The following is a 27671-nucleotide window of genomic DNA, read 5'->3' on the forward strand; positions in this document are numbered from 1 at the left end:
CTCACAATCTCCCTCGAGAAAGCGACTGCACCTCCGCGACTCGCAACAGGATCCGAAGGCCTGCGCTTGCAACAGGGAATGGTGAATAAAACGGAAAATGTCATAATGCCTCTGTATCGCTCCATGGTGAGACTGCACCTTGAATACTGTGTACAATTCTGGTCACCGCATGTCAAAAAAGATATAGTTGCAATGGAAAAGGTACAAAGAAGGGAAACCAAAATGATAAAGAGGATGGAACAGCTCCCCTATGAGGAAAGACTAAAGAGGTTAGGACCAATCAGCTTGGAGAAGAGATGGCTGAGGGGGGATATGATAGTGGTATTTAAAATCAAGAGAGGTCTAAAATGGGTAAAAGTGAATCGGTTATTTATTTTTTCGGATAATAGAAGGACTACGGAGCACTCCATGAAGTTAGCATGTAGCACAATTAAAACTAATTGGAGAAAGTTCTTTTTCACTCAACGCACAATTAAACTCTGGAATTTGTTGCCAGGAGATGTGGTTAGTGCACTTAGTGTAGCCGGGTTTTAAAAAGTTTTGGATACGTTCTTGGAGAAGTCCATTACCTGCTATTAATTAAGTTGACTTAGAAAATAGCCACTGCTATTACTAGCATCAGTAGCATGGGATAGACTTAGTTTCTGGGTACTTGCCAGGTTCTTTTGGCCTGGATTGGCCATTGTTGGAAACAGGATGTTGGGCTTGATGGACCCTTGGTCTGACCCAGTATGGCATGTTCTTATGTTCTTCTTATGTTGTCTGATCCAGTATGGCATATCTTATGTTCTTATAGGAATTCCCACATTAGTACCAGCATGCATACTTCTTTTTCCAAGCTAGGTTAACGTCCAGGAGAGGAGGGAAGCATTGTTTGGCTGTTTGTTCTGCTGTCCATAGAAAACACCTGTGTCAGGTAAGCAACTTTGCTTTCTTCATTAAGAAGTATAAGATGGGACCACTCAGCTGAGGGTTGCAGTAGAATGGTATTCTTCCCTTTAATGACTTTTGTTTGGTTTGACTTATTTAAAAATGTTCTTTAGTATTGATTATCAAAATTTATTGTTATTGCATGACTCTTTGTCCATACAGTAATGCTTGGTAAAGGTGTGTAGTGTATCTATATAGATATCCTATATAGATATGGAGTTAAGTTGCGCCATTGTAGCAACAGCTCATACCTGATGTGCTCTTCTTATTGGTTCCAGAATTCTTTGTCCTGTGGAAGTATAGCAATGTGAAATGCATTGAGTTAACCATTCAGACATTATCTGTTCTTTTACTGAGTTGCCCTTCTTAGCTTTATCATAAGATATAAAGAGCTGAGTCAATTTTCGCCAAGCATGAGTTCTGTCTAGTAAAATAAGAGAGCCTATCTGCAATCCAGTGTATATAATGCTTGCTTTGCTGATGTTATATGCGACTTTGAGGGAAAAAAAAAAGTAAAATTCTTGCTTGGTCCAGATGAAACTGTGATACTACTTTTGGTAAGAACTTTGGATGGGTTCTAAGGACTAATCTATTTTTTAATATCTGGCTGTAGGGTGAATAGGTCACTAGTGATTGCAATTCATTTACTCTTCGGACCGAGGTTGTTGCAATTAAAAATATTGTTTTCCATACAACAAATTTCATTTTTGTAGTAACCAGGTCATATGGTGGCTGCATTAATTGTACCAGTACTAATGTTTAAGTCCTATTGAAGGGTTGGGGATGTTATTCGAGGTTTTAGGTTATAAAGATCTTTTATTAATCTTGCCAAGACTGATTGTTGGGATATTGGTCTTCCTTTAGTTTGATGGTGATAGACTGCTATTGTGCTTAATTGCACCCTTATTGAATTTGATTTCAACCTCAAGTCTATGAGGTGAATCAAGTGCTGGAGTAACTCGGAAACTGAACAGATAAATGGGTTATTTCTTTGCAGTTCACACCATTTTGAATATCTTTTCAATTTGGCATTGTAAGATTTTCTTGTGGTTTTCTCAATGCTAGCAAGATCTCTTTTTGGTAATTGCAACTGCTGCATCATGTTGCCGTCAATATCCATGCTGTTAATGCTAGAGATGGAAGATTGGGATGAAGGATTGTACCATTGAATTGACTTAGCAGGTTTGGGATCTTTGGTAATTGTATTGGTGGTAATTGTATTGGAAACCAAATATGTTGAGGTCAGTAAGGGGCTATTAGAATCATTGTCCCTTTGTCCTTTTAGTTTTTGAATTGTCTTTACTATGCCCTTGTTGGAGCAATAGTGTAGTAGTTTGTGATTGAATAGGGGTGTAAAGAGGTCAACCACAGGTGTATCCCAGGTTGTGAAAAAGTATTGAGATTATTTAGAGGCTACTTGTGGTTGTAGCTGGCGGCTGGCTCAGTCTGTAGATAATGATGTTTCGTTGATATTTTTTTTTTTTGTAATTAACTTTCTTATTGGGAAGATAGTGTCATAACACGCATAGCCAACAAAATGCACTCTGTATCAAAACAGAAAAATTGTATACATCTTTGTCCCCAAATGATTTTGGTTTTTTTCTGGAAGGTGAGATTGCTGTGATCTGCATTTTCCTTTGTATTGAACAATTCCATATGGCCATGGTTTCTTTGTAAAGTTAAAATGACTCTGTTCCCCCTTGTTTGTTTATATAAAATGTACCTAGTTGATTATTTGTAGCTGTAATGTTTTGTTTTTCATCCATGGTTTGAATGTTTTAAGAGTGCTGTAAATCACTTTCAGTTCTAATAGATTGATGTGAAGTGTGGTCTCTTGTTGTTGTGACCACTTTCCTTCAGGGCAGATCCTCTTGAGATGTGTACCTCATCTGTGATGCAACACATCTGTTGCAATCTTTTGTCTATTTAGTGGATGAAAGCCTTAAATACAGAGCTTGTTTTTTCTTTGCCCATCATTCTATTGATTTCTTCACTTTTTTCTTCAATGGTATTTTGTAATGTAGTGGTTGAATGTATTGATTCAATTTTGTCTATAGATGCCACTGTGCTTAGCTCATATTTAAATTTGCTAATGGTGTTAGTACTGTTGATGCCATGTGTCTCAATTGTTTCATGTACTTTGACTGTAATCTATTTCTATATCTGTAAGGACTGTGCCTTGATGGTCAATTTGTATGCTCTGTGTACGAGTAAATATGCTTTTCTTTGGTTATTTTGACTTTTAATTGAAGAAGAGATTGCAATTCTTTCTGCATAATTTGTAGTTGTACTTTTGAATGTTCATGGTAGCACGAGGGACTTTGCAGCTCCTAAGTTTTGAAGTTTAGGAAATATCCTTTGTTTACAATCTTCAAAACCCATTTGTCTGTCATCATTAGACTCCAGTGAGATTTGTAAATTGAAGTCTTTCCCCCTACTCTTAAGTTTGAAAATGGGTTTTGGCAATTGCTTTGATTGAAGACAAAAAGCAAGTGTGGATCTTTGCAGAGGCTGTTGATTCTGCCTCTGTGGCACTCTAGGTTTTGTTGTCTGGTTTGTTGTCCTTGTTGCGCCTGGTGCATCTGCTGCAGTAAAGCTTGTATCTTCTCTGTGAGGATAAATCTTGTTGAGTGGAGGATAGTGATTGTAGAGCTGAATTTTAATTGCTTCCATTATTTCCTTTACTTTGTCACCAAAAAAGTTTTGCCAATACATGGTGTATCTGCTAGTTTCTGGGCACCTCTTTCTATAGACCTGAAACTCTTAGCAAAATCTTCTTGCTAGTATGGCAGTTGCTGCTATTTTCTTGTGGTGGTATAAAAGGAGACATACGGTAACTTGATCGGGTCATATGTTTTGCGCTTTTGTCTCCTTAATGATGTCATTGAAGGATTTTAAGTTGCCCTGACAGTTTCTTTGAGTGGTCTTCAAGTTTGCCAAGGTTATTATAGATATTGAATAGTCTATAACTGATGTGCACCTATTCTTTCTTGCATCGTAGCTCCCTGGTAAAAACTGTATCATTGAATCTTGGATCCCTTCCTACTGGTGAATTCAAATAGGACTTTGTCTTTTTTGATTTCTTCATAGTGGACTTGACAATTAGAGATTCATGTGCAAGTTGTACTTTGATGTGTCCTAGGCAATTTTGTATTCTGTATTTGATGTCAGTGTTTTTTGCTAAGGAAACCACAGTTAAAGTAGTCTTCCACAACTTTGTACTTTCATCAGTGCCTTATGCATTGGCACTGCTTTATATTGCTCTGATGGTTGAATGAATTTCAGAATGCCTTATAATTCTTTAGTTTCCTCTATATCCTCTTCTAGACTTTCATTCTTATTATATGTAAACCAATATGATGACTGATGTTGAATGTCGGTATACAAAAAAGTAATACATAAATAATAAATAGACTGAATGGGTTTGCTTCTGAAATCTTTTGTAAGAAATTGGGTTGCATCGTGTCTTCCAGTGGTGTTGAAATCCTTGGTTATTCTGTAAGGAGTCAGATGGTGGATCTGCGGATGGAACATCTGATTTTATTTGCATGGATTCATAGGAACTTTGATTTGTGAAATATCTCTACAAATGATATAGTATCTGATATAGTTTTCTTCTCAGTTTTCTTTTCCAATTGAGGGACTTTTTTCTTCTCAAAAAGGGTTGATGGAAGTTTTAATTGAAGATGTTCTCTTAACCTTTCTAATAAGTTTTGTAAATTGTTTTATTTTTCTGGTATTTCTTTCACATATGGCTTTCTAAAATCTGTCCATAGTTTTTGTTTGAAGGCATGACAGTCTCTTAATGGTTATTGTGGTAGGATCATCATAATTTGTGTTCCATTTTCTCTGTGCCGCTTATTATTTTTTAGTACTCGCTCTCTTTTTTTCTTTGAATGTTTTTTCCACTCAATTGTTTGCTTTGTCAGCAATGAGCTGACAGGTTTTGATGCTGACATGCTCAGCACTGGTGACTTTCCACACTGATGTCTTGTCACTAGTGCATCAAACTTCCTCAGCTCCAGTGGCTCTTGGCTTCGGTTCTGAGGGGCTCATTTCAAGTTCTCTCGGTGCCAATGCTTTAGTGCTGTTGAGTTCACATCAAATTTACTTTGCGCCAGTGACTCTTGGCAGTTCTGTTTCCCCGTTATGATTTGATGAATGAGATTTCTGACAATTTTTTCATTCTAGTCTGTTCTGAGGCACCAGTTATGTTACGGTTGTGGACCCGTGGGCCGGTTGGAACAGAGGATGGTGCGCTGTGGAGGACCACAGCAAGCGTCCCAACCGGGAGGTGGCTCGGAGGACTCAGGGAAGGCTTCAGCACTGGGACGAGGTGGAGTCCTATGCGACCAAGGACTCGGCAAGGTTGAGAGGACAGACGACGTTGGGCCCCGGTGACTGGAGTCTTCACCCTGGAAGCCGGTACTCCCCCAGGAGAAGCCCGTAGGAATCCGGCCACTGGGACTTTTGGAGATTCACTCTGGAAGCCGGAGCCCCCCCAGGAGGCGCCCGTAGGGGCCCGGCTGCTGGGACTTAGGCGAATCTTCTGGGCCAGCGAAGACCAGAAAGGAAGCCGAGTCAGAAGCCGGGAGCCGGAAGAGGAACCAAGCCAGGGATGAGGCAGAAGACGGAGTCGTGGATGGAGCCGGGTCGGAGCCAGAGGTCAGAGCGAGCCAAGCCAGGGACAGAGGCTGAAGGAGAAGTCGTGGACGAAGCCGGGTCGGAACCAGAGGTCAAAGCGAGCCAAGCCAGGGACAGAGGCTGAAGGAGAAGTCGTGGACAAAGCCGGGTCGGAACCAGAGGTCAGAAGCAGATACCAGAGCCAAGGGACGAAGACGGAAACGAGTCAGGAGTCAAGCCAGGTCAGGAATGGAGAGCAATCCAGAAGAACGCAGCAACTAACAATCAGGAAATCTGAGGAACCTCGTTGCAAGGCACTGGCATGGTCTAGCTGCAGGGTACTTGTACCCTGAGGGCATCTGATGTCATCTACAGCCAGACTGAGGTTTTCCCGCGCTGGCCCCTTTAAATGGAGCTCCTCCCCGCGCGCGCGCGCGCGTCAGGGGGCAGGGCCAGCCGCACCGGATCGTCAGCATCTCTCCCGAGGAGGGAGAGACGCGCTGGAGGGCCTGCAGGCCCGAGGAAGCCTGGAAACGGCCCGGGCCGCCCCCGAGGTAGGTGGACGGACCGGGGAACGGCCCGGGACCGCAACAAGTTAGCTCATATTTGTTGTAGCTTTCTGAATGCTGTTACAGGGGTTGCAATTAGTCATTTCATGTTCTGAGCCTAAAACAAAAAAATGGCAAACAATGTATTATCAGCAATACACAAAACAATAACTGATATATCACATTATTTAATTTATAAATACATAAACATTATTCATAAATAAATTCACTTGTATTAAACAATATATTCACCCATATACAAAAAGTATAATAATCTTCCCATATAATCTCATTAAAACTGTATCACATAAAATACACCTTTCAATCACAGATATTGTTTTGTAGTATCAGTGGTTGAATGGTGTATTTCACATGATACAATTTTAATGAGACTGTATGGGAAGGTGGTTATACTTTTTGTATATAGCTGAATATATTGTTTAATAAAAGTGATTATATCTGTGAATAATTGTCTATGTATTTATAAGTTAAGTATTGTGATATAATTTATTGTTTTATGTTTAAGCCTAAACATTTGAGGCATATATTATGTAAGTCTAAAATAGACATCTTATGCCTGCATTTCTCACAGATCTTGAATGGGATTTTATCCTTTTCATCTGAAGATGTTTTTCCTGTTGACTTTGTAGAAATCGTATGTGTTTTTCTTCCTCTTTTCATGGTGACACTGGCGAGAGAGTTTTCCTGACCATTTGCAAAGCAGATGAAAAGAAACTGAGGGAGAGGCATGCACTGGCACTAGCATGGGAATACCTGCATATGCTCAGAAGATGCAATTAAAGCTTCTGAGCTTGGAGAGAAAAGCGACCCAACTTGGCGCTCTAAGATGACCGCACCATCTTGTGTGGCTATATCATTATGTTTGTCCATGGTGAATTCCCTCTATCAGAGTATACCTGCTGTAAGATTCAGGAGATTGCAGTTGTTAAAAATTCAGCTACTTGCCCCACAGAGGGTAAAAAAAACCTACTGTTCATGTTACCCCACTTCCATGGCTTACATTAGCTCCCTATGAAGCAGTTTTGTTTTAAAATTCTTTGATAATTTTTCCATGTTTGCACTTGTTGTGGTTTATTTGGCAGGATTACTTCAGTAATAAGAGCCTGTACGGAGACAGAGATCATCTCAAAAGGCCCTGCTAGCCATTTTGTCTTTCCTGGTCGTTAAACTGATGATTATCAAACACTGCTTTTTCTGGAACCCGATCTCCCTAGAGATTTGTTTAGAGTTGAATAATTTAACTTTTCAGAAAAAGTTAAGATCTTGCTATTTGAACATACTTTTGCTGATAATATAGGCAGCCAAGACTAATGGCCCCTCCCCTTGGCTCCTTACAATAACACAGTCACGAAAATAATACTGTGAGACAGCAATTGGAAGTAAAACAAGGCCGCAGCTTTATTAGTCATTCAATCACCAGAGCCAACCTGTCAACACAAATACCCACCCCAAGGAATCATCTGCCTTGCCACAGCAAGATGGTCCCTTCACAGGCCACCAAACCTGCAATATCCAGCAGCATCCTGCCACTAACCGGGACCCCCACCACAGTCCTGCAAGGGGTCCCAACCATGTGGCTGAACCCAGTCACATGCAACTAAAACCAGAGTCAAGAAAGCCCGCCACATAGTGGATTCCTTGCTCTAAACCCCGCCCCAAAAGAATCATGGCTCAGGTAACTCCGCCAAAGGGAGGGGGTCGGGTGGCCAAATCCACATGGCCCCCTCACCCCTTACAATAAAGCTGAGGCCTAAACGAGCTAAAAAACATACTGCAAAGCCTCCTGAATAGAATTGAGGAATAGATCGTTACCTACATTAGAAAGGTGAACACCATCCCTGCCATAAAGACCAGGACAGGCATCCCATGACCACATATGTGTAACATGAACCCCACCATGCGCAGACAACCAGGACCTTATCTGTCTATTCAATTTGACCCTACTACGACCCCCAAATCCTCAAATCTATGCAGACAGGCTTCAGAATAATGTCCGACCAAATTAAGGTTGTATCAGGCAGCCATGACGATAAAACAGCCAAATCCTTCCAGACTGCATCCAGTAGTTGATGACAGGACCAGTCTCCCACATCGTTGCCACTAAGGTAAACCAGCACAACCTCTGGAGGTGTCCTCTTAGATAGCGAGGACCGCATGAGAGGGAGTAGCTGGTTCCAATGCATCCCATGGAGCCCAAGCCACTTCACCCAGACTCCATGCCAAGCCAAACCAAGGTGAGGGCCATACGGTCTTTTCTCTGCCCAAGGATGCGCCCAAACAATATAAGAGTGGCCAATCAGCCACACTCTCCACTCGGGCAGTCGCGAATCTGGAAAACAAAGAAAATTAACGCAGCAAGCAGACCACGTAACAATATACAACTTACCGTTTGCCCGATCTCACATAAGTGACAAATGCTCCAGACTTCCAACAGCCGATACAGTGAATAATGCCACTGGACAAGCCAGAATCGCCCGCTGAAGTAGCCGCGCCAATGCAGAAAGAGTGAGTACCATATCGGCCACAACCCAAACTGAGAGCCAACAATACTTTCCACAAAACCTTGATGAACTGGTATGTAGTTGGGGGGATCAATTGGCATGAACGAAAAAGGAGATCCCGCCAGGAGGTTGCACAGGTAAGTATGCATGCACTTTGGCAACTGGACAGGTTGCAAGTCCAGGAACACTAGACAGGACCAACCAGGCACCACTCCTGGACTGATCAGTCTTAGACCGGTGGATTTTTTAAATGCAGCCTATCACTCTCTAAGAAACCATTTGCTGCCCTCAAACTATTATGGTCACAACAGGATCCGGAATGATCCACCAGTTCACCCACCCTAAATGCCCCAAAACGGGCTAAAACGAAGGCAGTCCGGAATAGGCAAAACGGGGAAAAACAAATATCAGGCAGTTACTCCCACATTCGCAATAACATGGCGTGGGTAATGGGTAGCCTACCATCGATGGATTGGGGCAAGCGACGCAACCACCCCGTCAATAAACGTCTAACCAAAAAACTATCAGAAGGATTACCCCAGCCATGTGCCTTAAAAAAGAAGGACAATCCTGTAATGTGAGAGGCAACAGAAGATTTTGACAAGCTTGCGTGTCGGCGTAAGTTAAAGCACCATATTGCGACAGGTCATAATGACCCACCACTCTAGCCAGTCTGAGGAAAGACCGAACCCAATTAAGTATGGTCCTAGGGATCTTAACCTCAACTCCCGGGAGACAATCCGATTTGTTCCTCTTTTTTCCTGAGTGCCTACCCCATCTACCATCTAACAAACGGAAAATGTCAATGTATTTAAGTTTCTTAATTTGTTTCCCCTACGCGTGTGAAACTTCCTCCCATAATTCGGTAAGAGCCACAAGCGCCGGAGCGCCCTTATCTCCAACATGAGTAGACTTGTTTACAGAACCCACCTGATAATCCGACGAGGAGAATGAAGACGAACTAGATGAAGAACTGGAGTCAGAGGAACCACCTCCTACTAGTACGATACTGTTTACGTTTCTTCCTGCCACTTCTTACCTTATTCTCGACCTTGTCACCAACTGGAATGGACTCAGAAGTACCTCCGCCTTTGACCACTCAAGACACACTAGGAGCTACGGTGTCCGCACAATCTGCCGCACCTGACGCAGAAAGAGCCGGGCCACAAGATCCCCCAGAAACAACACACTGACCAACAGTACCAACTGCCAACCCAGAAATCAAAAGCACATTAGGGGGCAAAGACCAATTATTAACAGGGAGGGTGTTGGGAAGCAATCCAATAGTACCAGCTGTCAAAGACGTAGGGTGACACGCTACCAATAACTCACCAGGGGCATCGGTGCCATGCGAGACTGAAGGTTCAGCAGAATGTGCAGTAACAGCAGGGCCCGAAGCAGAAGGACCAGCAACTGAAGACCTCAGTCCTTGATCATCAGCTGAAACACCAGTCCGGATGAGTGCCGAGGCATGCTGGTTTTGCCAGCTCTCAAGGCTTGAAGGACCAGGACAATCACAGGTATCGATGTTGGATGCGCTCTGCACACCAGGCTGAAAAACAAAATCGGAGCACCCCAGAGACCCCACCACATGCCCCCCAGGGAACCCCACAACCCAAGCTTGGTCAGACCCGGCATCCACAAATGAACCAAAAAGGGGGGCAGCAGAAGCAGCACCCCAAACCCTAGATGCAAAGCCAGAGGTAAAAGGCATGGGAACAGCACTCATTGCTGAAGATAAAACAGGAGCAGATGAGACAGCAGAGCTCCAGAACCCCCGGCAACAAGCAAACGCAATTCTAGGTTAGCAAAGGAATGAGGCACTGCCAGGGAACAATCACTTGGGAAAAACTGAGAGAAACCAGTGCACAAAGGAGGGGCTGAGCTAGCAGAGATTGGCACATTAGGAAACACCTGTGGAACACTCTGCAGCTCAGGCATAGGTAAGGACTGCCCAGGAAGAACCCCAGCCCTACTAACAAGGGAAATATCGCAGCCAAAATTAGAGACTGAGGGCGGAGGAAAAAATCTTCTGACCACCACAGGAGCCTGCAAACTCAGACTTGGAGGGAAAGGAGGAGCCCCCGGCCCCGCGCCTGAAGGATAGAAGGATCACGCGGCCCAGTTTGCACGCACCTGTCGACCAATGTGTCGACAGGCAAAAGAGGCCTGGGAGCTTGAGGAACCGAAGGGGAAGGAAACACCCACCTGGCAAAAGCTGACTCACCCCCTACCGCAGGCACTGCCAGATTTAAAGGGTCGCCTCCCGACCTACCCGAAATAGCGCGAGCAGAGGAAAAGGAATCAGGCACAGCCGCAGGAGCCGGTGCAGCAGCTCCTGGACAAGCCCTCCCTCGTGCAGGCATATTAGACCCGGCCCCAGAGGATCAGAATGCGCCAGACAGAGAAAGCGAGCAGGGAGCAGGATGGCCGCGCAGACCGGGTACTGCCCCCTTTTATACCCCTCCCACGAAATAATTATTCTGACCTTGATTCACTGGGGCCGACCAATCAGGACCCAACGGAGTCCCAGGGGTTGACCCCAGAGCACCAAATTCAAAATCAAATACGGGTGCTCCGTCCCCCGAATCGCCCTAACTGCCCCGCGCATAGCCTGATTGGAGGAGCCAGCCTGGTGCCCATATTATCATGGGCTTCTGAGACTGGGCTACTCCAGCCCTTCCATTAATTTGTGTTATTTTTCTGAACCAGGGATGAATCCCAAGGGGAGAGGATTCAGGGCCAGGTTCTTTATTTGGGGTTGGATTATTTTGCATTATACAAATATGGTGGAAGGTTTTTTTATTTGTTGACTGGGGATGACAGTTTTGGCAGGGGATTAGGATATGTTTTTAAAGTTTTTCTTCTTTGTAGTGGAATTGCTTTGTGTGAAGATTAGATGAAATCATTATTTGTAATTTGTTGTATTACTGAATACTGTTTATACAATGTGGCATATTGCAGGTATGGGGGTGGGTGAGTTTTTATAAATTTTGTTGATTTTTACTATGTAACTGCTTTGGAGTTTTGTGACATAAGTTGGGTAACCAAATGTAAAATAATTAACTATATATAATAAAAAAAAATATATGAAACTAAGGCTGTCAAGAGCATGTGTCAGTTTAATGGGACGGTCTCACTAGCTGACTCTTACAGCAGATGGCTCAAACTGGGACTAGTGTCCTAAATTGGGTTGGTTTTTTTTTTTTTTTTTTGCCATTTTATATACCGTCATTCCAAGTGAAGATCTCAACGGTTTACCTCATGACACAAATATTATAAGTAGCCAATTAGAGTAATTCGAAGTGTTCATATATCATACATTTAGCAATAGACACGTACATTTATGTAATTTGCAAGAAAAACATCTGCCAAATTACAAAGAGCTGGGTATGGAACCTTGCAGAAAGAGATATAATTACTACTACTACTACATAGGATGCAAGAGCAACAGGATCTTGCAAGAGAGCTTACAGCTGTATCAGCAAATGTTGGGGGATTATAATGTGCAATGGAAAAGAAAACGAGATGGTAATGTGTCCACAGTATTACATTGTCGCTTTCTAGGTTTCTTAGAGCTCACCTGTCTACACTAGAAACTAGACCATGCTTGAAATCACCGGCTGGAATGGGGAGATTAATCACATGGTAGCCGCACAAGTTGCTTTGTTAAATACTCGAAGAAACTGTACTGCCTGGAATATGACTAGTTATTAGCAGAAGTAACAGCTTGTGGAAGAGGAAATGGCATTAAGGACTATTGCTGCTGGAGGCCATCACAGGATATTCCTCCTACAAAGATGTGTTATATGTATAGGTTTTTAAACAGATAGGATGCTATTGGCACAACCTTAACAAGTTAGCACTTCATTGTTTTTTTCTATAAGAATATCTGTATAAAACAGAGATGCACGGGAGTGCAGCAACCTTTTTCAAAGTTGGACTGGTCAACTCAGTCTGGGACTGTAGACAGGAATAGTACAGGCACTGAAGTCCAAATTACTTACAGACCAAAGCTGACAATGACATTTCAAAACATTGTCAATGCTTAGTACTCTGAAGGCAAAGCTGCACATGGACTATCACCAGGGTAAATCACAGCATTTGACTGGTGCCTGGATCACTGCAAAAGAGAAAGAAGGAATGCACCAAAAATAATGACATGCAAGTGTGTGAGCATCCCCTGGTCCTACCTGATCCAGAAGACCAATAGTGAATGGTCATTATTTGAGCGAGCCAAGATATTATATAAAGAATTATTCCAGAACTTTAGATGTTTTGGCCTGAGGAATATTATTGTACAGAATGGCCTGTCTTATTGTTGTTGGCTACCCTGTGTGTTCGATGTCTGCTGCAAGGATACATGCCTGATAGGGCGTGCCCAAGCGCGAAGGTATGTAAGCATCACTGCCATACCCCCAACGAACCATGCCTGGTTTCACCTGCAGGGAATGAGCGACTGCAAGTAACAAGATGATATTACAGGAATTTAGCAAGTGCAGAATGATTGAAATGTTTACCAGGCTCAAAATTGAAAGGCTGACACAGACCAGACATAGACACTGATTAAAACCAGCATGGCTGACTGACTGGCTCCACCACTGACTTGTATACCACTCTTATTTGCATAAGCACCGGGTCGGCCATCTATATCCAGGCCCATTGAGCCTTCTGTCCCATACTGAGCACCATGTAGGCATGAGCAAAATAATATAAGAAGATGCTATACTGGGTTGGACCTAGGGCCCTCGGGCCCAGCATCCTGTTTCTAACAGTAGCCAGTCCAGGATACCAATAGCTGGCAAGTATTCACTTGAAATAAGTCCCATGCTACTAATGCCAGTAATAAGCAATGGCTAATCCCCTAATAAACTAGATTAATAGCGATTCATGGATTTCTCCTCCAGGAGCTTGCCTGATTGTGCAGTCTCAAATGCCAAAGTGGGGCACGAAGTATTTAAGTCCATAGCCACCAGATTGATTAATTCAAGAACTTAATTAAAAGGTATATAGACAGATTGGCTCCAAACTGCCTATATCATCTGATAATAAGCAGCCTGTGGATGCAATATAACATAGGAAGAGAAATAAATGAAATTTTAAAGATGTCTGCATGCCAATGCTGGAAGTTTGAAATTAAGGCTGGGTAATCCAAATGTATGACACTGTGCAACCAAGGATCTTACTGGTTTATGCTATATCTATGCTACTACCCTTAATCCCCATGCCTTCCATTAACATGCATGAAGCAGCAGATACTAACCTTAACAGAAGGCATGGGCATAACTTGCACAGAGTGCCAGTGATTACCCTTAACAAAAAAGGCATGGGGATAACCTGCATTGAGCAGCAGCAGTCACTACTACTTGTTTATGAAGACTGACTGCAACCAGTTTAATATAATTTCAAGGTGTGGTCTCCTAAATTGCACACAGAACTCTAAATGAAGATTCACTGGTTTGAAACCAGGAAATGACCATCTTTTCTCCTGACACATTACCTCAGACCAATCAGCAAATGCTATACAGATTCTTGTGGTCAGGACATATCCATATCTGCCTTGAAACCAAACTGGGAAAGGCAGAATATCATATGTTCATAAATAATAAATAATTGATAACAGGCTCGAGTGCATCTAGAAAGCTACCTCCAGCTGAGGCAAATGCAGTTTATCATGCATGAAGATAGCTTCCTGTCCCAGAGGGGAGGGAATCCAAGCACCTCAAAATCTGCCACTGCACTACCCCCAACCACTAATGCACCATGTGAGGCAGAGGCTGCCGCAGTGGCTGCAAAGAGAACATATATGCAGGTGGGGAAGTTTACTCACTGGAGCTTCTAATAGAGTCACCTAGGAACCACTGCTAAGACACACAAGAAATAGAGAAAGATTTTACTTAAAGAAATTGCAAAAGGACCATCATACTAAGCACTACTGGTCCGAAAACCTTCTTTGCTTTTTAAATAGTTATCGGTCCAAGAGTCCGGATATATTTTTGGTAATTTTTTTTGCAAATAAACTGAAAATGAATGGACACTTATCTTTGTCCCTTTCTTATCTTTGGTATGAGAATCCCATCAATCCCGACATGTGCCTCTGCTTAAAGCAGAGGTTTTACCTCGAAACACGGCACATGTCGGGATTGATGGGATTCTCATACCAAAGATAACAAGAGGGGCAAAGATAAGTGTGCTTTCATTTTCAGTTTATTTGCAAAAAAAAAAATAACAAAAATATATCCGGACTCTTGGACCGATAATTATTTAAAAAGCAAAGAAGGTTTTCGGACCGGTAGTGCTTAGTATGATGGTCCTTATGCAATTTCTTTAAGTAAAATCTTTCTCTATTTCTTGTGCGTCTTAGCTAATATCCTAAAAACATGTTTTAAAAAAAATGTGTGCTACAAATGAATGCACATTGTTTAGTGTGGCACTAAGTATTTAGATTCTCTATTGATGTAGTAAGCTAATGATGTGCATAGTGTGAGTACTATGAAAAGTTCGCCAAAGATAGCACTGAAATAAAATGTTACCCATACTATCGATACAAAAACATATCAGCTCCCTCCCATCCACCCTCTGATGCTGAAACCATCACCACCCATTCTCTAATCCCACCTCCCACCCAACTAATGCAAAAAACTTTACTCCTCAAATCGTTCTCTCACCCCCAAAAGCTCCTAATGCCAAACCGGCAGGAGACAACATTAATGGCCTTGCATCCAGCAGTGATCTAATCCTGCCTACCAGAGACCTCAAGTTCAAAGCAGAACCATAGCTCATCGCTGAACACCAGATTGGTACTCCAGCCTGCTCAGCATTAGGGAGAATACTGGGAGGATAGAGAGCAGATCGGGAGCGAAAGAGTGTAATTTTCTTTTGTCAGTGGGTAGGTGAGTGGGGTGATTGTTTTTGGCATCAGATGGAAGGGGTGACTTTGTTTTTATTGGTAGTTAAGGTAAAGGCCAAGAACATGTCCTCCCCCCAGTTCTGAACTACTAACATGCTGATTTGGTAAACTAGCAGTTTACTAATGGGGGGGGGGGGGCCTTTGTACATAGCTTATTAATGACTGATTAGGTCATTAGCATGCTATGTATTCTTACTGTATAACTTGTTACTTGTAAAGCATTGTGCTATGTTATTGTTTTCTGTAAACCGAGGTGATGTAGACCTTTACGTACCGCGGTATATAAAAATCTCCAATAAATAAATAAATAAATAAATACCTGTTTGGCATATGCTGGCACATCAACATTTAACGTGCCTGCATATTACCTAAACATCCATTTGTTTTCAATTTTGAGGACCTTCGTTCATAAAGTGGTAATTAATACATGTGCTAACACAGGGCTTCCCAAATCTGTCCCTGGGACCCCACAGCCAGTCAGGTTTTCAGAATACCCACAATGAATATGCACAAGTTAAATCTGCATATACTGAGCCTCCATGATATCCAAATTTATCTTATGCATATTCATTGTAGATATCTATCTCTTCCTTCTTATCCAAGTTCTGCTACCCTTGTTATTTGTAACTGCTCCTTCGATCACCACAGTTCTAGTTGATGTATTTAATGCACTCCCGTTTCATGTAAACCAGCAAGATATGTGCTCATGATTGCCGGTATATAAAAACCTTAAATAAATAAATAAATAAATAAATATCCTGAAAACTCGACTGGCTGTGGGGCCCTTAGGACAGGTTTGGGAAGTCCTGTGCTAACAGGTCAGCATGCACATTAATTTGAACTCATATTTAGTTTATCAGCCCTATCATGTTTGATTCAGGTTGATCAACTGACCCAGTGTTGGGATCAGGTGTTCAGTTCCTTGCCTGGGTGCTGATATTTTTGACTGGCTGAGATCTAGAATGTTAAAAGGCTCCAGTTGAGTTGGAAACCAAGGAAATGGAGGATGGTGTTCTGACTGGATGAAGCAAAAAAATAAAAAGATCAAGTTAAAACAAAATGAATTAAAACTACTGACGTTCTACCCATGTTTTAGGTTATTTTACAATGAAAGGTGAAACTTAAATTTACCTGTTAATTTCTTTTCCTTCAGTTCTGCTAGACTAGTCTTGAGAAGTGGGCTATGTGCCGCCTGCCAGCAAAAGAAGTCAGAGAAAAACAGCTTAAAGCTGACTTAATTCCCCTTCTGGGGGTCTGGTGCTGCTTCAGTATCCTATGTCAAAGCTAAGATAATTGAAGGCAATTGTTTGTTTTGATTCCCAAGAAGCACAGCTATAAACACTGTAGCCCCAACTTGAAATAGTCTGAACCAAGCCACATGGATACTGTGGCATCACTTACCTCCACCTTGTGAGACTCACCAGCTGTGAATCCATCCAGGAACTGCAGGTTTGAGATTTGCCCCCTCAGCAAGACCCAACCTTTCTATCGTTGGGGAGCCTAAATGTTGTGCTTCCATCACAGATTGTGGTCTTAAAAGATGAAGACAACCCCCATAGGTGATTTAATACCATACCCTTTTCTTCCATGGAAAGGGAATATAGATCCCTCATCATCTTGGCCAACTCAAGACTAGATCGGCAATTTCCTCATCCTCTTGCCCAGCCAGTTCCCTATGACTGTCCCAGCCAGTGGAGTGCTCTAGCACCCCAAATGTTGTCAAAAAGATAAGAACATAAGAACTTGCCATGCTGGGTCAGACCAAGGGACCATCAAGCCCAGCATCCTGTTTCCAACAGAGGCCAAACCCGGCCACAAGAACCTGGCAATTACCCAAACACTAAGAAGATCCCATGCTACTGATGCAATTAATAGCAGTGGCTATTCCCTAAGTAAACTTGATTAATAGCAGTTAATGGACTTCGCCTCCAAGAACATATCCAAACCTTTTTTGAAGCCAGCTACACTAACTGCACTAACCACATCCTCTGGCAACAAATTCCAGAGCTTAATTGTGCGTTGAGTGAAAAAGAATTTTCTCCGATTAGTCTTAAATGTGCTACTTGCTAACTTCATGGAATGCCCCCTAGTCCTTCTATTATTTGAAAGTGTAAATAACCAATTCACATCTACTCGTCCAAGACCTCTCATGATCTTAAAGGCCTCTATCATATCCCCCTCAGCCATCTCTTCTCCAAGCTGAACAGCCCTAACCTCTTCAGTCTTTCCTCATAGGGGAGCTGTTCCATCCCCTTTATCATTTTGGTTGCCCTTCTTTGTACCGTCTCCATCACAACTATATCTTTTTTGAGATGCGGCGACCAGAACTGTACACAGTATTCAAGGTGTGGTCTCACCATGGAGCGATACGGAGGCATTATGACATTTTCCGATTTATTAACCATTCCCTTCCTAATAATTCCTAACATTCTGTCTGCTTTTTTGACTACTGCCGCACACTGAACCAACGATTTTAAAGTATTATCCACTATGATGCCTAGATCTTTTCCTGGGTGGTAGCTCCTTGGCTACCTATAGAAAAAAGAATCTAATTCAAAACCCTAACCATCTTACACAACACAATACACAACGTTGAAAGCACCTCCCTAAACAACATCTTACAGAAACACAGACCACAACGCACCATAAGAACCACCTGCAAACTACAATTAGACGTTCCATCAATATCAAACGCCAAATTATCCAACGTAAGAAACAGAGCCATCTCTATTGTATGACCTAAACCAGGGGTCAGGAACCTTTTTGGCTGAGAGAGCCATAAACGCCACATATTTTAAAATGTAATTCCATGAGAGCCATACAATATGTTTAAAACTAAATACAAGTAAATGTGTGCATTTTATGTAAGATCACACTTTTAAAGTACAATAAGTCTCTGAAAATATTACACCAGGCCTTAAGAGACCAATATATCTCCTATTAGGAAAACGGACCAAGTCAGGCTGCTATAGAGTCCTACACAGAAACTACACGCCAGCAGAAAACCTCACCTGAATCACGTGCTGTCCCTCACCTAACATAGAATAAAGAGACCAAAACGCATAACAAGAAGCATACAGAAAAAAATGAATTGGAAACTGCAACAAGCCAGTCTCTGTATGCAGTGTAACAAAGGAAAAAAGAAACATCACCCATCCTTATAAAACAAATCAAGAAATATAAAATCATCAGCAGTAAAACTGTACTAACAAAAAGAACATATTTCAAAACAGCTGATGAGTGGAATATCCAATAATTAAAAACTCATATAAAACATTTCCAGATACCAACAAAATATTTCAAAATAGCAGACATAAAGACCCAGTAATGAAAAATAATAAGGATACAAACATTTTTTTGCTCTGCATACCTGGGAACGTTTGATATCCAGGTGTCCTGAGATTGTTCTGAATTAGCAGGAGGTGGGGTGGTTTGCTTGGAACTTTCTCCTCTCTCAGTCACATACCAGCGCTCTCTCTCACACTGGCTCTCAATGACACACCTATACACACATGCTCTCAGTACTCACATATACACATGTTTTTTCTCTCTCACTTATATAGGCTCTTAATTACACATTTACACACATGCTTTCTATCTTTTCACGCTTACACACACACACAGGCTTTCAATCACATAAATACATGCTGTCTTTTTCTCTCACACACAGACTCTCATTCACATGCTTACAAACATGTCCTCTCTTTCTCTCATTTACACAGAGGCTCTCAATCACATACTCACATGCTCCCTCACCTAAATCAGCTCTCAATCACACACAGACACACATGGTCTCTTTCTCTCTCATTTAAGCACAGGCTCTCAATCACATACTCACATGCTCCATCACCTAAACCAGCTCTCAATCACACATAGACACACATGATCTCTCTCTTACTTATGCTCTCTCTTACTTATGCCCCCCCCCCCCGTGGGGGGGGGGGGAGCGTGTGTGTGTTTGCTCGCTCATTCACTCTCTCTCTCCCCCACCCCGGGAACTCGCGGCAGCAGCAGCCTCCTCCCAACGCTAACCTCTTCATTTTCAGCCCTCGCGGAGGCGGAGTCCCATCGGCCGCGGTTGAAGCTCTTCATTTTCCTCCGAGCCGCGCTGCAGTCTTCTTTTCTTCGGGCCGATGCCGAGCGCACTAGCCTGGCCTCTTCTTGCCGCGCACGCACCCGATACTCTCCACTTCCTCTTCCGGGCCGCGGAGGGCGGCGGGAAGAAGAGAGCACGCCGGTGCCGCTGACTCCAGCTGTCCTGCCGCGTTCCGCCCGGGTGGAGGAGGACCGGGGAGCAGCTGGGTCAGCGGGAAAGTGTGGCGACACTTGTCTGCGAGCCAGATGCAGCCCTCAAAAGAGCCATATCTGGCTCGCGAGCCATGGGTTCCCGACCCCTGACCTAAACTATGGAACTCACTACCAGAGCACCTAAGCTCACAAACCAACCCCAAAACATTTAAAAAAGAACTCAAAACATGGCTCTTCAGACAAACCTTCAAAGACGGAATTGGCTAATCACACACAACGAACAACATAACCAACTACTGACTATTAAATAACCAACCACTGTTAAACTACCAACCACTGTCTGTTAAGTATTAACACTGGCGAGTCTACTACAGATAACGGTTGACCCGCTGTTATTATTCAAAATTGTTGATATTCAATATTTAATCGCAGGCTTAATTGGCATCGATATTCGAAGTTGGCTATAAACAACCCACTACAGGTATCACAATCCAACTATAGCTTTTACCTTCCCCGTTACACTGTTCAACCAGCAGTTCGACCAGCAGTTATCTGTTATATAAGTTGATCCATTTCTTGTTATTCCTTATTTTGTAACATATTGTTTGTCAGTTGCTTCCCAAATTGTAATATGTTGTTTTATCTGTAAACCAGAGTGAAGGCATTTAGCTAAACTTCGGTATAAAAAAGCTTATAAATAAATCAGGAACTTATCAGATTATAAGAGCAATAGAATCACATCATCTTAGCTTAAACTTGCATAAGAGTGTTATTAAGTCCTAGGTAATTAGCCTTTGAAAATAGAACTGGGAATTTAACCCCTTTTTTCTCACCACCGTGAAGAGTTCTAGTGACTGCCATTCAGTGGTGAAGTCTGCTCCCGGGTCTCACTCTTTGACATTTCCATTTCCCTCAGACCTGGAGGTATGGAGCTAGAGAGGCTGTCTTTGTCACTGGACAGTAACAAAGGGCTTCAGCTCAGCTGCTCACAATTGCATGAAAGTGAGGATTAAGTCTCTGCTAGTCTTCAGCTTCGGTCCAAAGGAGGGGCTGTGTGTCTCATGGTGGCAGGGTGATGCAAATCTGTCCAGTTGGTCCCGTACACCGCTGACATGGAAAAGTTTCACCTCTGCATTTGTCTGCAGGGAGAAATACAGGTTCTTGTCAATTTTGCTGATGTCAAGGAATCTATCTTTGCTGTGCAGTTAATGAATCAGGGTTTTCCCCCTAGGACCACCCAGTGCTTGTCCCATCAGTGTGGCAGTTCTGGCCAATTGAATTGGGTCCCAAAGGAGATGGGAGAATCAGACCCACCAGGACCATCATTCAGAGCGCATCCAAGACCTGGCCTACACTCCACTGGAAACCTGGGTCTAAAATCTCCCCAGGAATGGCCTACTCATAGCTGCAGTCTCAATCCACCTGTTTGCACCATCTGCTGGAGACAGAGAAATACTGAAGAGCTGAAGGCAGCACCATTCCTTTTAGGGGAGTGAAATCAGCTTTGAGCCTTTTTTGGTTCTGTCTCCATCTGCTGGCAGAGGCAATATAACCCACTTGTCTGGATTGGTATGGCATGGACAATAAGGAATGTGAAAACACTGAAATCGGTGTTAAAAAGGATGTGTTGTTTTTCTTTCATTTTGAATATACCAGGAAAAGTTAATAGATGTGCTAAACCATAAAATCTCTCATGTGTACCTAACGTGCATTGGAGAGAGTGAAACCACAGTCAGCACAATCAATATGCTGTCCTCCATTGAGCGTCGCATTGATGAGCTGTACGAACTGCTGGAGGCCGTCTCCAAGGACAGTTTGGAAGCAGCCCAGAAGGCAAAGAAGAAGGAACGGAGAATGAGGTACAGTCAATTTCAAAATTATCATATACAGTTGTGCTCATAAGTTTACATATCACTGGCAACATTTGTAAGATGTGTAGCATTTTTAGAAAACATGAAGGATCAGACAAAACACATCTGTTATTTTTAATTTTTCAAATTAAGCTATTTATGCATCACAGAACAGCATAATCATTAAACAAACCATAGCAATAAAGGAAATAATAAAATGGTCTTGTTTATAGAAACATTTAGTTATTTATTTATTTTTATATACCGACATTCGATTTGGAATATCACATCGGTTGGAGTATCACATAGAAATGATGGCAGAGAAGGACCAATAGTCCATCCAGTCTGCCCAGCAAGCTTCCCATGGTAGTATCTGCCGTTCCGTGCAGTTTCTCCCCATGTATCAGTCAGTGTTGCTTGACGTGCTTTGCTTATGGACTTGGCCATAGAAGCAGTCCTGTGTTTTTTTCCTTAATGTCTGCGCATCAGTACTCCAGACTATAAAAAAGTCATGGCTCATGTTGGTTGTCTCTGAATCCAAATTCCTCTTCCTTCCTTCCACCCCACCCCCTCTTTCGAAGCAAAGAGCGATGTTACAGTTGTATCAAACTAATAGCCAGTATTCATCTCCGCTTATGATGAGAATTATAAATATATCTTGAAACAATCGTACTCTCACCTACAAAAAAGTTCTATTGAACTGACTTAATTTCAAAAATTTCCTTAATTTATTTTTGAATTTTTTGAAATTAAGTCAGTTCAATAGAACTTTTTTGTAGGTGAGAGTACGATTGTTTCAAGATACAGTTGTATCAAAAACATCAAGGGTTATTGGTTAAGGGTAGTAACTGCTGCTCTGTGCAGGTTACCCCCATACTTATCAGTTCCCCAGACCATAAAAGTCGAGGCCCTCGTTAGTTGCTGTTTGAATCCAATATCCTCTTTCCCCTGCCACTGAAGCAGAGAGCAATATTGGAGTTGCATCAAAAGTATCAAGGCTTACTGATTAAGGGTAGTAACCGCCACACCAGCAAGTTACCGCCGTAGAAGCAGTCCTGTGCTTTTTCTCTTATGTCTGCATATCAATATCCCAGACAGGGAAGTCAGAGCCCTCTGTTGTCTGAATCCAATTCCTCTTTTCCCCCGCCTATCTAAGTGGGAAGCAATGTTGCAGTTGCATTAAAAGCCTCAAAGCATATTGGTTAAGTGTAGTAGTCTCCATGCCTTCTACTAAGAGTAGTAATCACCATATCAGCAAATTACCCACCTGCATGCTTATCTCATTTCCATCCTCTAGCTCAGGGGTAGGGAACCTATGGCTCGCGAGCCAGATGTGGCTCTTTTGATGGCTGCATCTGGCTCACAGACAAATCTTTAATAAAGTGAAAATCTTAACAAAACCCCCCACCCTCCTGACGCCCCCCAAGACCTCAAAAATTAATTTACTACAACCCCCCACCCCCAAGACCTGCCAAAAGTCCCTGGAGGTCCAGCGGGGGTCCAGGAGCGATCTCCTGGACTTGGGCTGTCGGCTGCCAGTAGTCAAAATGGCGCCGACGGACCTTTGCCCTCACTATGTCACTGGGGTCGAACAATGGCGACGGTAGCCCCTGTGACATAGTAAGGGCAAAGGACTGACGGCCCTTTGCCCTTACTATGTCACAGGGGCTACCGCACCTTGAATACTGCCAGACCGCACCTTGAATACTGTGTACAATTCTGGTCGCTGCATCTCAAAAAAGATATAATTGCGATGGAGAAGGTACAGAGAAGGGCTACCAAAATGATAAGGGGAATGGAACAACTCCCCTATGAGGAAAGACTAAAGAGGTTAGGACTTTTCAGCTTGGAGAAGAGACGACTGAGGGGGGATATGATAGAGGTGTTTAAAATCATGAGAGGTCTAGAACGGGTAGATGTGAATCGGTTATTTACTCTTTCAGATAGTAGAAAGACTAGGGGGCACTCCATGAAGTTAGCATGGGGCACATTTAAAACTAATCGGAGAAAGTTCTTTTTTACTTAACGCACAATTAAACTCTGGAATTTGTTGCCAGAGGATGTGGTTAGTGCAGTTAGTATAGCTGTGTTTAAAAAAGGATTGGATAAGCTCTTGGAGGAGAAGTCCATTACCTGCTATTAAGTTCACTTAGAGAATAGCCACTGCCATTAGCAATGGTAACATGGAATAGACTTAGTTTTTGGGTACTTGCCAGGTTCCTATGGCCTAGATTGGCCACTGTTGGAAACAAGATGCTGGGCTTGATGGACCCTTGGTCTGACCCAGTATGGCATTTTATTATGTTCTTACCGCCGCCATTGGTTGACCCCAGTGACATAGTGAGGGCAAAGGGCCGTCGATGCCATTTTGACTACTGGCAGCTGACAGCCCAAGTCCAGGAGATCGCTCCTGGACCCCCGCTGGACCACCAGGGACTTTTGGAAGGTCCTGGGGGGGGGGTTAGGAGGGTGGGGGGTTGTAGTAAATTTAATTTTGGCGGTCTTGGGGGGCGTCAGGAGGGTGGAGGGTTTTGTTAGATTTTTACTTTTTTATTAAAGATTTGTCTGCGAGCCCTGGACCCCCGCTGGACCACCCGGGACTTTTGGCAGGTCTTGGGGGTGGGGGGGGGTCAGGAGGGTGGGGGATTGTAGTAAATTAATTTGGCAGGTCTTGTATGGCTCTCAGGAGAGTAGGGGGTTGTAGTAAATTAATTTGGTAGGTCTTGTATGGCTCTCACAGAATTACATTTTAAAATATGTGGCGTTCATGGCTCTCTCAGCCATAAAGGTTCCCGACCCCTGCTCTAGCTTGTAGAAATCCACAGTGTTTATCCCATGCTCCTTTGAATTCTTTGACTGTTTTCTTCTTCACCATCTCCGGAAGGGCATTCCAGGCCTCCACCACCCTCTCCATGAATAAATATTTCCTGACGTTTGTTTTGAGTTGTCGTCGTCCCCCCCCCCCACCGGAATTTCATTTCGTGACCCCTAGTTCTAATGTTTTATTTTCAACGGAAAAGGTTCGAAGTCGATACATCATTGAAACCTTTTAGGTACCTGAAGGTTTGTATCATATCTCTCCTGCACCTCCTGTCTTCCAGAGTATACATATTCAGATCCTTCAGCCTCTCCTCATAGGTCTTCCAATACAAACCCAACACCATCTTCATTGCTTTTTTCTGGACTGCCTCTGTCCTGTCTCTGTCCTTTTTTTTTTTTATTAAAATTTTATTAAACAATATACAATGCCAGAAAACAGACATTTGTATAACAGAAATGTCTCTACACCTCATAACAGAACCAATGTATGTACCTACCATTACTCTCACATCTCTATAATAAAACATAACATACTGCAATTAGAGTCTGAAGAATGGACAAAAAGTGTTTATACCAAGAGTTTTACACGTATCTGAATTGCTACACTGTAGTGACCACCCTTCCATAATCCTTAATATTTATTTATTGTAAACCGGTACGATAAGACCTGGTCTTGAGCATCAGTATATTAAAAGAATTTAAATAAAATAAATAAATATTTCTAAAGATGATTTCCAACTTCCTAATATAACCTTCAGCGTACCAAGAGATAGTCTGTCCTTGAATGTTAATGGAAGTTAGAAGATATGTGGAAGACTGCCTATAAAGTCCGGAGTGGTGGTCAGCCTTCTTCCTTATTGCCTGTTTCAACCCCCCTCCCTCCAGCTTTGGTTCATAAATCTATAGGGTAGCCTCTACATGACAGCCAGTTAACCATACTGTTCACTTAGTACTTTGGCGCTGCCATTTTATAAAGGGGTGCCATAATCTTTCAAATTTTGCTAACCATTTATGCCTGATAATGGTAATATACTTTCTGAAATCTCTGAATACCTTTATGCAAAGTAGGGAGCTGTGGTTCATTCCATGAATATGCTAATTCTCCCTTTGCTGCTATTAGTACCTGTTGTCCCAAAAAAGGCATGTGAGAATCGGCATCTGGGGGTGGGATATTCAGAAGAACCAGAGGCCAGATCCAGCTCAGTTCTTTCACCCACTATATCTGCAATTAGATTATTAACCCATCCAGGAACGTTATCTCTTTAGCATGTCCCGATGATACATTTACCCAGTCAATATTGGGGTAATTGAAGTCTCCCATTATTACTGCACTACCAATTTGGTTAGCTTCCCTAATTTCTCTTAGCATTTCACTGTCCGTCTCACCATCTTGACCAGGTGGACGGTAGTATACTCCTGTCACTATAGTCTTCCCCAACACGCAAGGGATTTCTACCCATAAAGATTTGATTGTGCATTTAGTCACATGCAGGATGTTTATCCTGTTGGACTCTATGCCATCCCGGACATAAAGCGCCACACCGCCTCCCGGGTGCTCCTCTGTGTCATTGCAATATAATTTGTACCCCGGTATAGCACTATACCATTGGTTGTCTTCCTTCTACCATGTCTCTGAGATGCCAATCAAGTCTATGTCATCATTCACTGCTATACATTCTAATTCTCCCATCTTACTTGTTAGACTTCTGGCATTAGCATACAAACATTTCAAAGTTTGTTTTTTGTTTGTATTTTCATTCTGCTTTTTAATTGATAGGGATAAGTTAGAATTTTTTAGCTCAGGTGAGTTTTTAGTTACAGGCACTTGGACTACTTTTCTTATTATTGGAACCTCACTGTCGGGATGCCCTAATTCTAATGCATCATTAGTATCCTTTCAAGATACCTCCCTCTGAACCATGAGCTGCTGAGTGACTGTCTGCTTTCCCCTTTGTTCTAGTTTAAAAGCTGCTCTATCTCCTTTATTTATATTTATTCTAGGCCTGGCAACAAGTTGGTTATGGATTAATAGGGGAAATCACAATAAAAATGGTATGCCCTGAAAATTGGCCATAGCGTAGCAGAAAACCAGTCCTGTCTCTCCTTGCTGATTTTCCACAAGTTATAGGGAGCCCAGTGTCTCTGAAACACTGAGCTGGTTCTTCTTTTCAGACTGCACATGGCTTATATTCAGACCCATGCTGCTCCCAAAAAAAAAAAAAAAAAAGTCTGTTTTCAGACAAAATTAAGATACTGAACTCTTCTATAGCAACAAAACAGAAAAATCTGTGCATCAAAAGAATTTATTTCCTGCAGTTGAGTATACCATTTTGAAAGACATTCACACAACCACATAGGAAAAACTGTAATCCTTATTTCTCAGTCCTCAGAAGATCATCTCAACACTGCATATGCTAGGTTGTATTCTCCAGGTAATAAACAATTCCTGAAACACATAGGAAGTGGGTAAGCTCAGAGAGACCTCATAATTAGGTGCCCAAAGGCTAAGCTGGTGTAAGCTTTTAATAGCGCAAGCTTTTCTTTAGTTCTTTTAATCATTGGTCTCAATGAGCTATTTATGAAAGGCGCTATGCAATATATAGCTGCCCCGATGTACTTAAAGTCTCTAAATGTACTTCAAAATCGTACTTAACTTGCAACTTTATGTCCGTCGTCAAGCCACAAAGTAATGATGGTGAAATGGTAAAGTCCGACGTTGTACCGACACAGCGTGTTTCGGAGGAAACCTCCTTCCTCAGGGGGTCGGGTACCACTATTACCGGCTTTATCGCTGTCCAAAGGTACTTGACATTGTGGTGCAAATGTTGTTATTTATATGGCTGCGCCCAAAGGCGTCTCGATATGGCTTTGCAACAATGCTGGAACATAGTCAATCGCTGGGCCATAAGTCATGACTCCTTTGGCCGTGAGTCCTTTGGACAGCGATAAAGCTTGTAGTGGAAGTACTGTGTTGCAGACCCTGCAGTAGTGTGGCTCTAGTGCAGGGCTGACCCACCATCTTCCCATGTTCTTTGATCATCAACCCCCCCATATTTGTAAAAGAATCGAGGTGTGGGCCGCGATCAAAAACATGTGAAGATGGTGTGCCGGTCCTGCACTAGAGCCATGCCACCGCGGTGTCTGCGCAGCTTCTGTCTCCAATCCTACTGCAGTCTCACTTGCTGGAGGGAAAGGCCACCACAGGGAGTAAGCAAGAGAT

At 42.7% G+C, this 27671-nt stretch overlaps 1 protein-coding gene across 9 annotated transcripts in view; it reads left to right on the forward strand.

The window, feature by feature from the left end:
* Positions 1–27671, forward strand: part of CCDC38 (coiled-coil domain containing 38) — a 209502-nt gene that overhangs the window by 169337 nt on the left and 12494 nt on the right. For 8 of the 9 annotated variants that reach the window (XM_029601566.1, XM_029601574.1, XM_029601573.1 and 5 more), the window contains exon 14: positions 21438–21640. The exons of the other annotated variant lie outside the window; for it this stretch is intronic. In XM_029601566.1, the coding sequence (XP_029457426.1) occupies positions 21438–21640 (203 nt within the window). The remainder of the gene's footprint in view (positions 1–21437; positions 21641–27671) is intronic. 9 annotated transcript variants of the gene reach the window in all.

Source organism: Rhinatrema bivittatum, chromosome 4, assembly GCF_901001135.1.
Source record: "Rhinatrema bivittatum chromosome 4, aRhiBiv1.1, whole genome shotgun sequence".
Lineage (NCBI taxonomy): Eukaryota > Metazoa > Chordata > Amphibia > Gymnophiona > Rhinatrematidae > Rhinatrema > Rhinatrema bivittatum.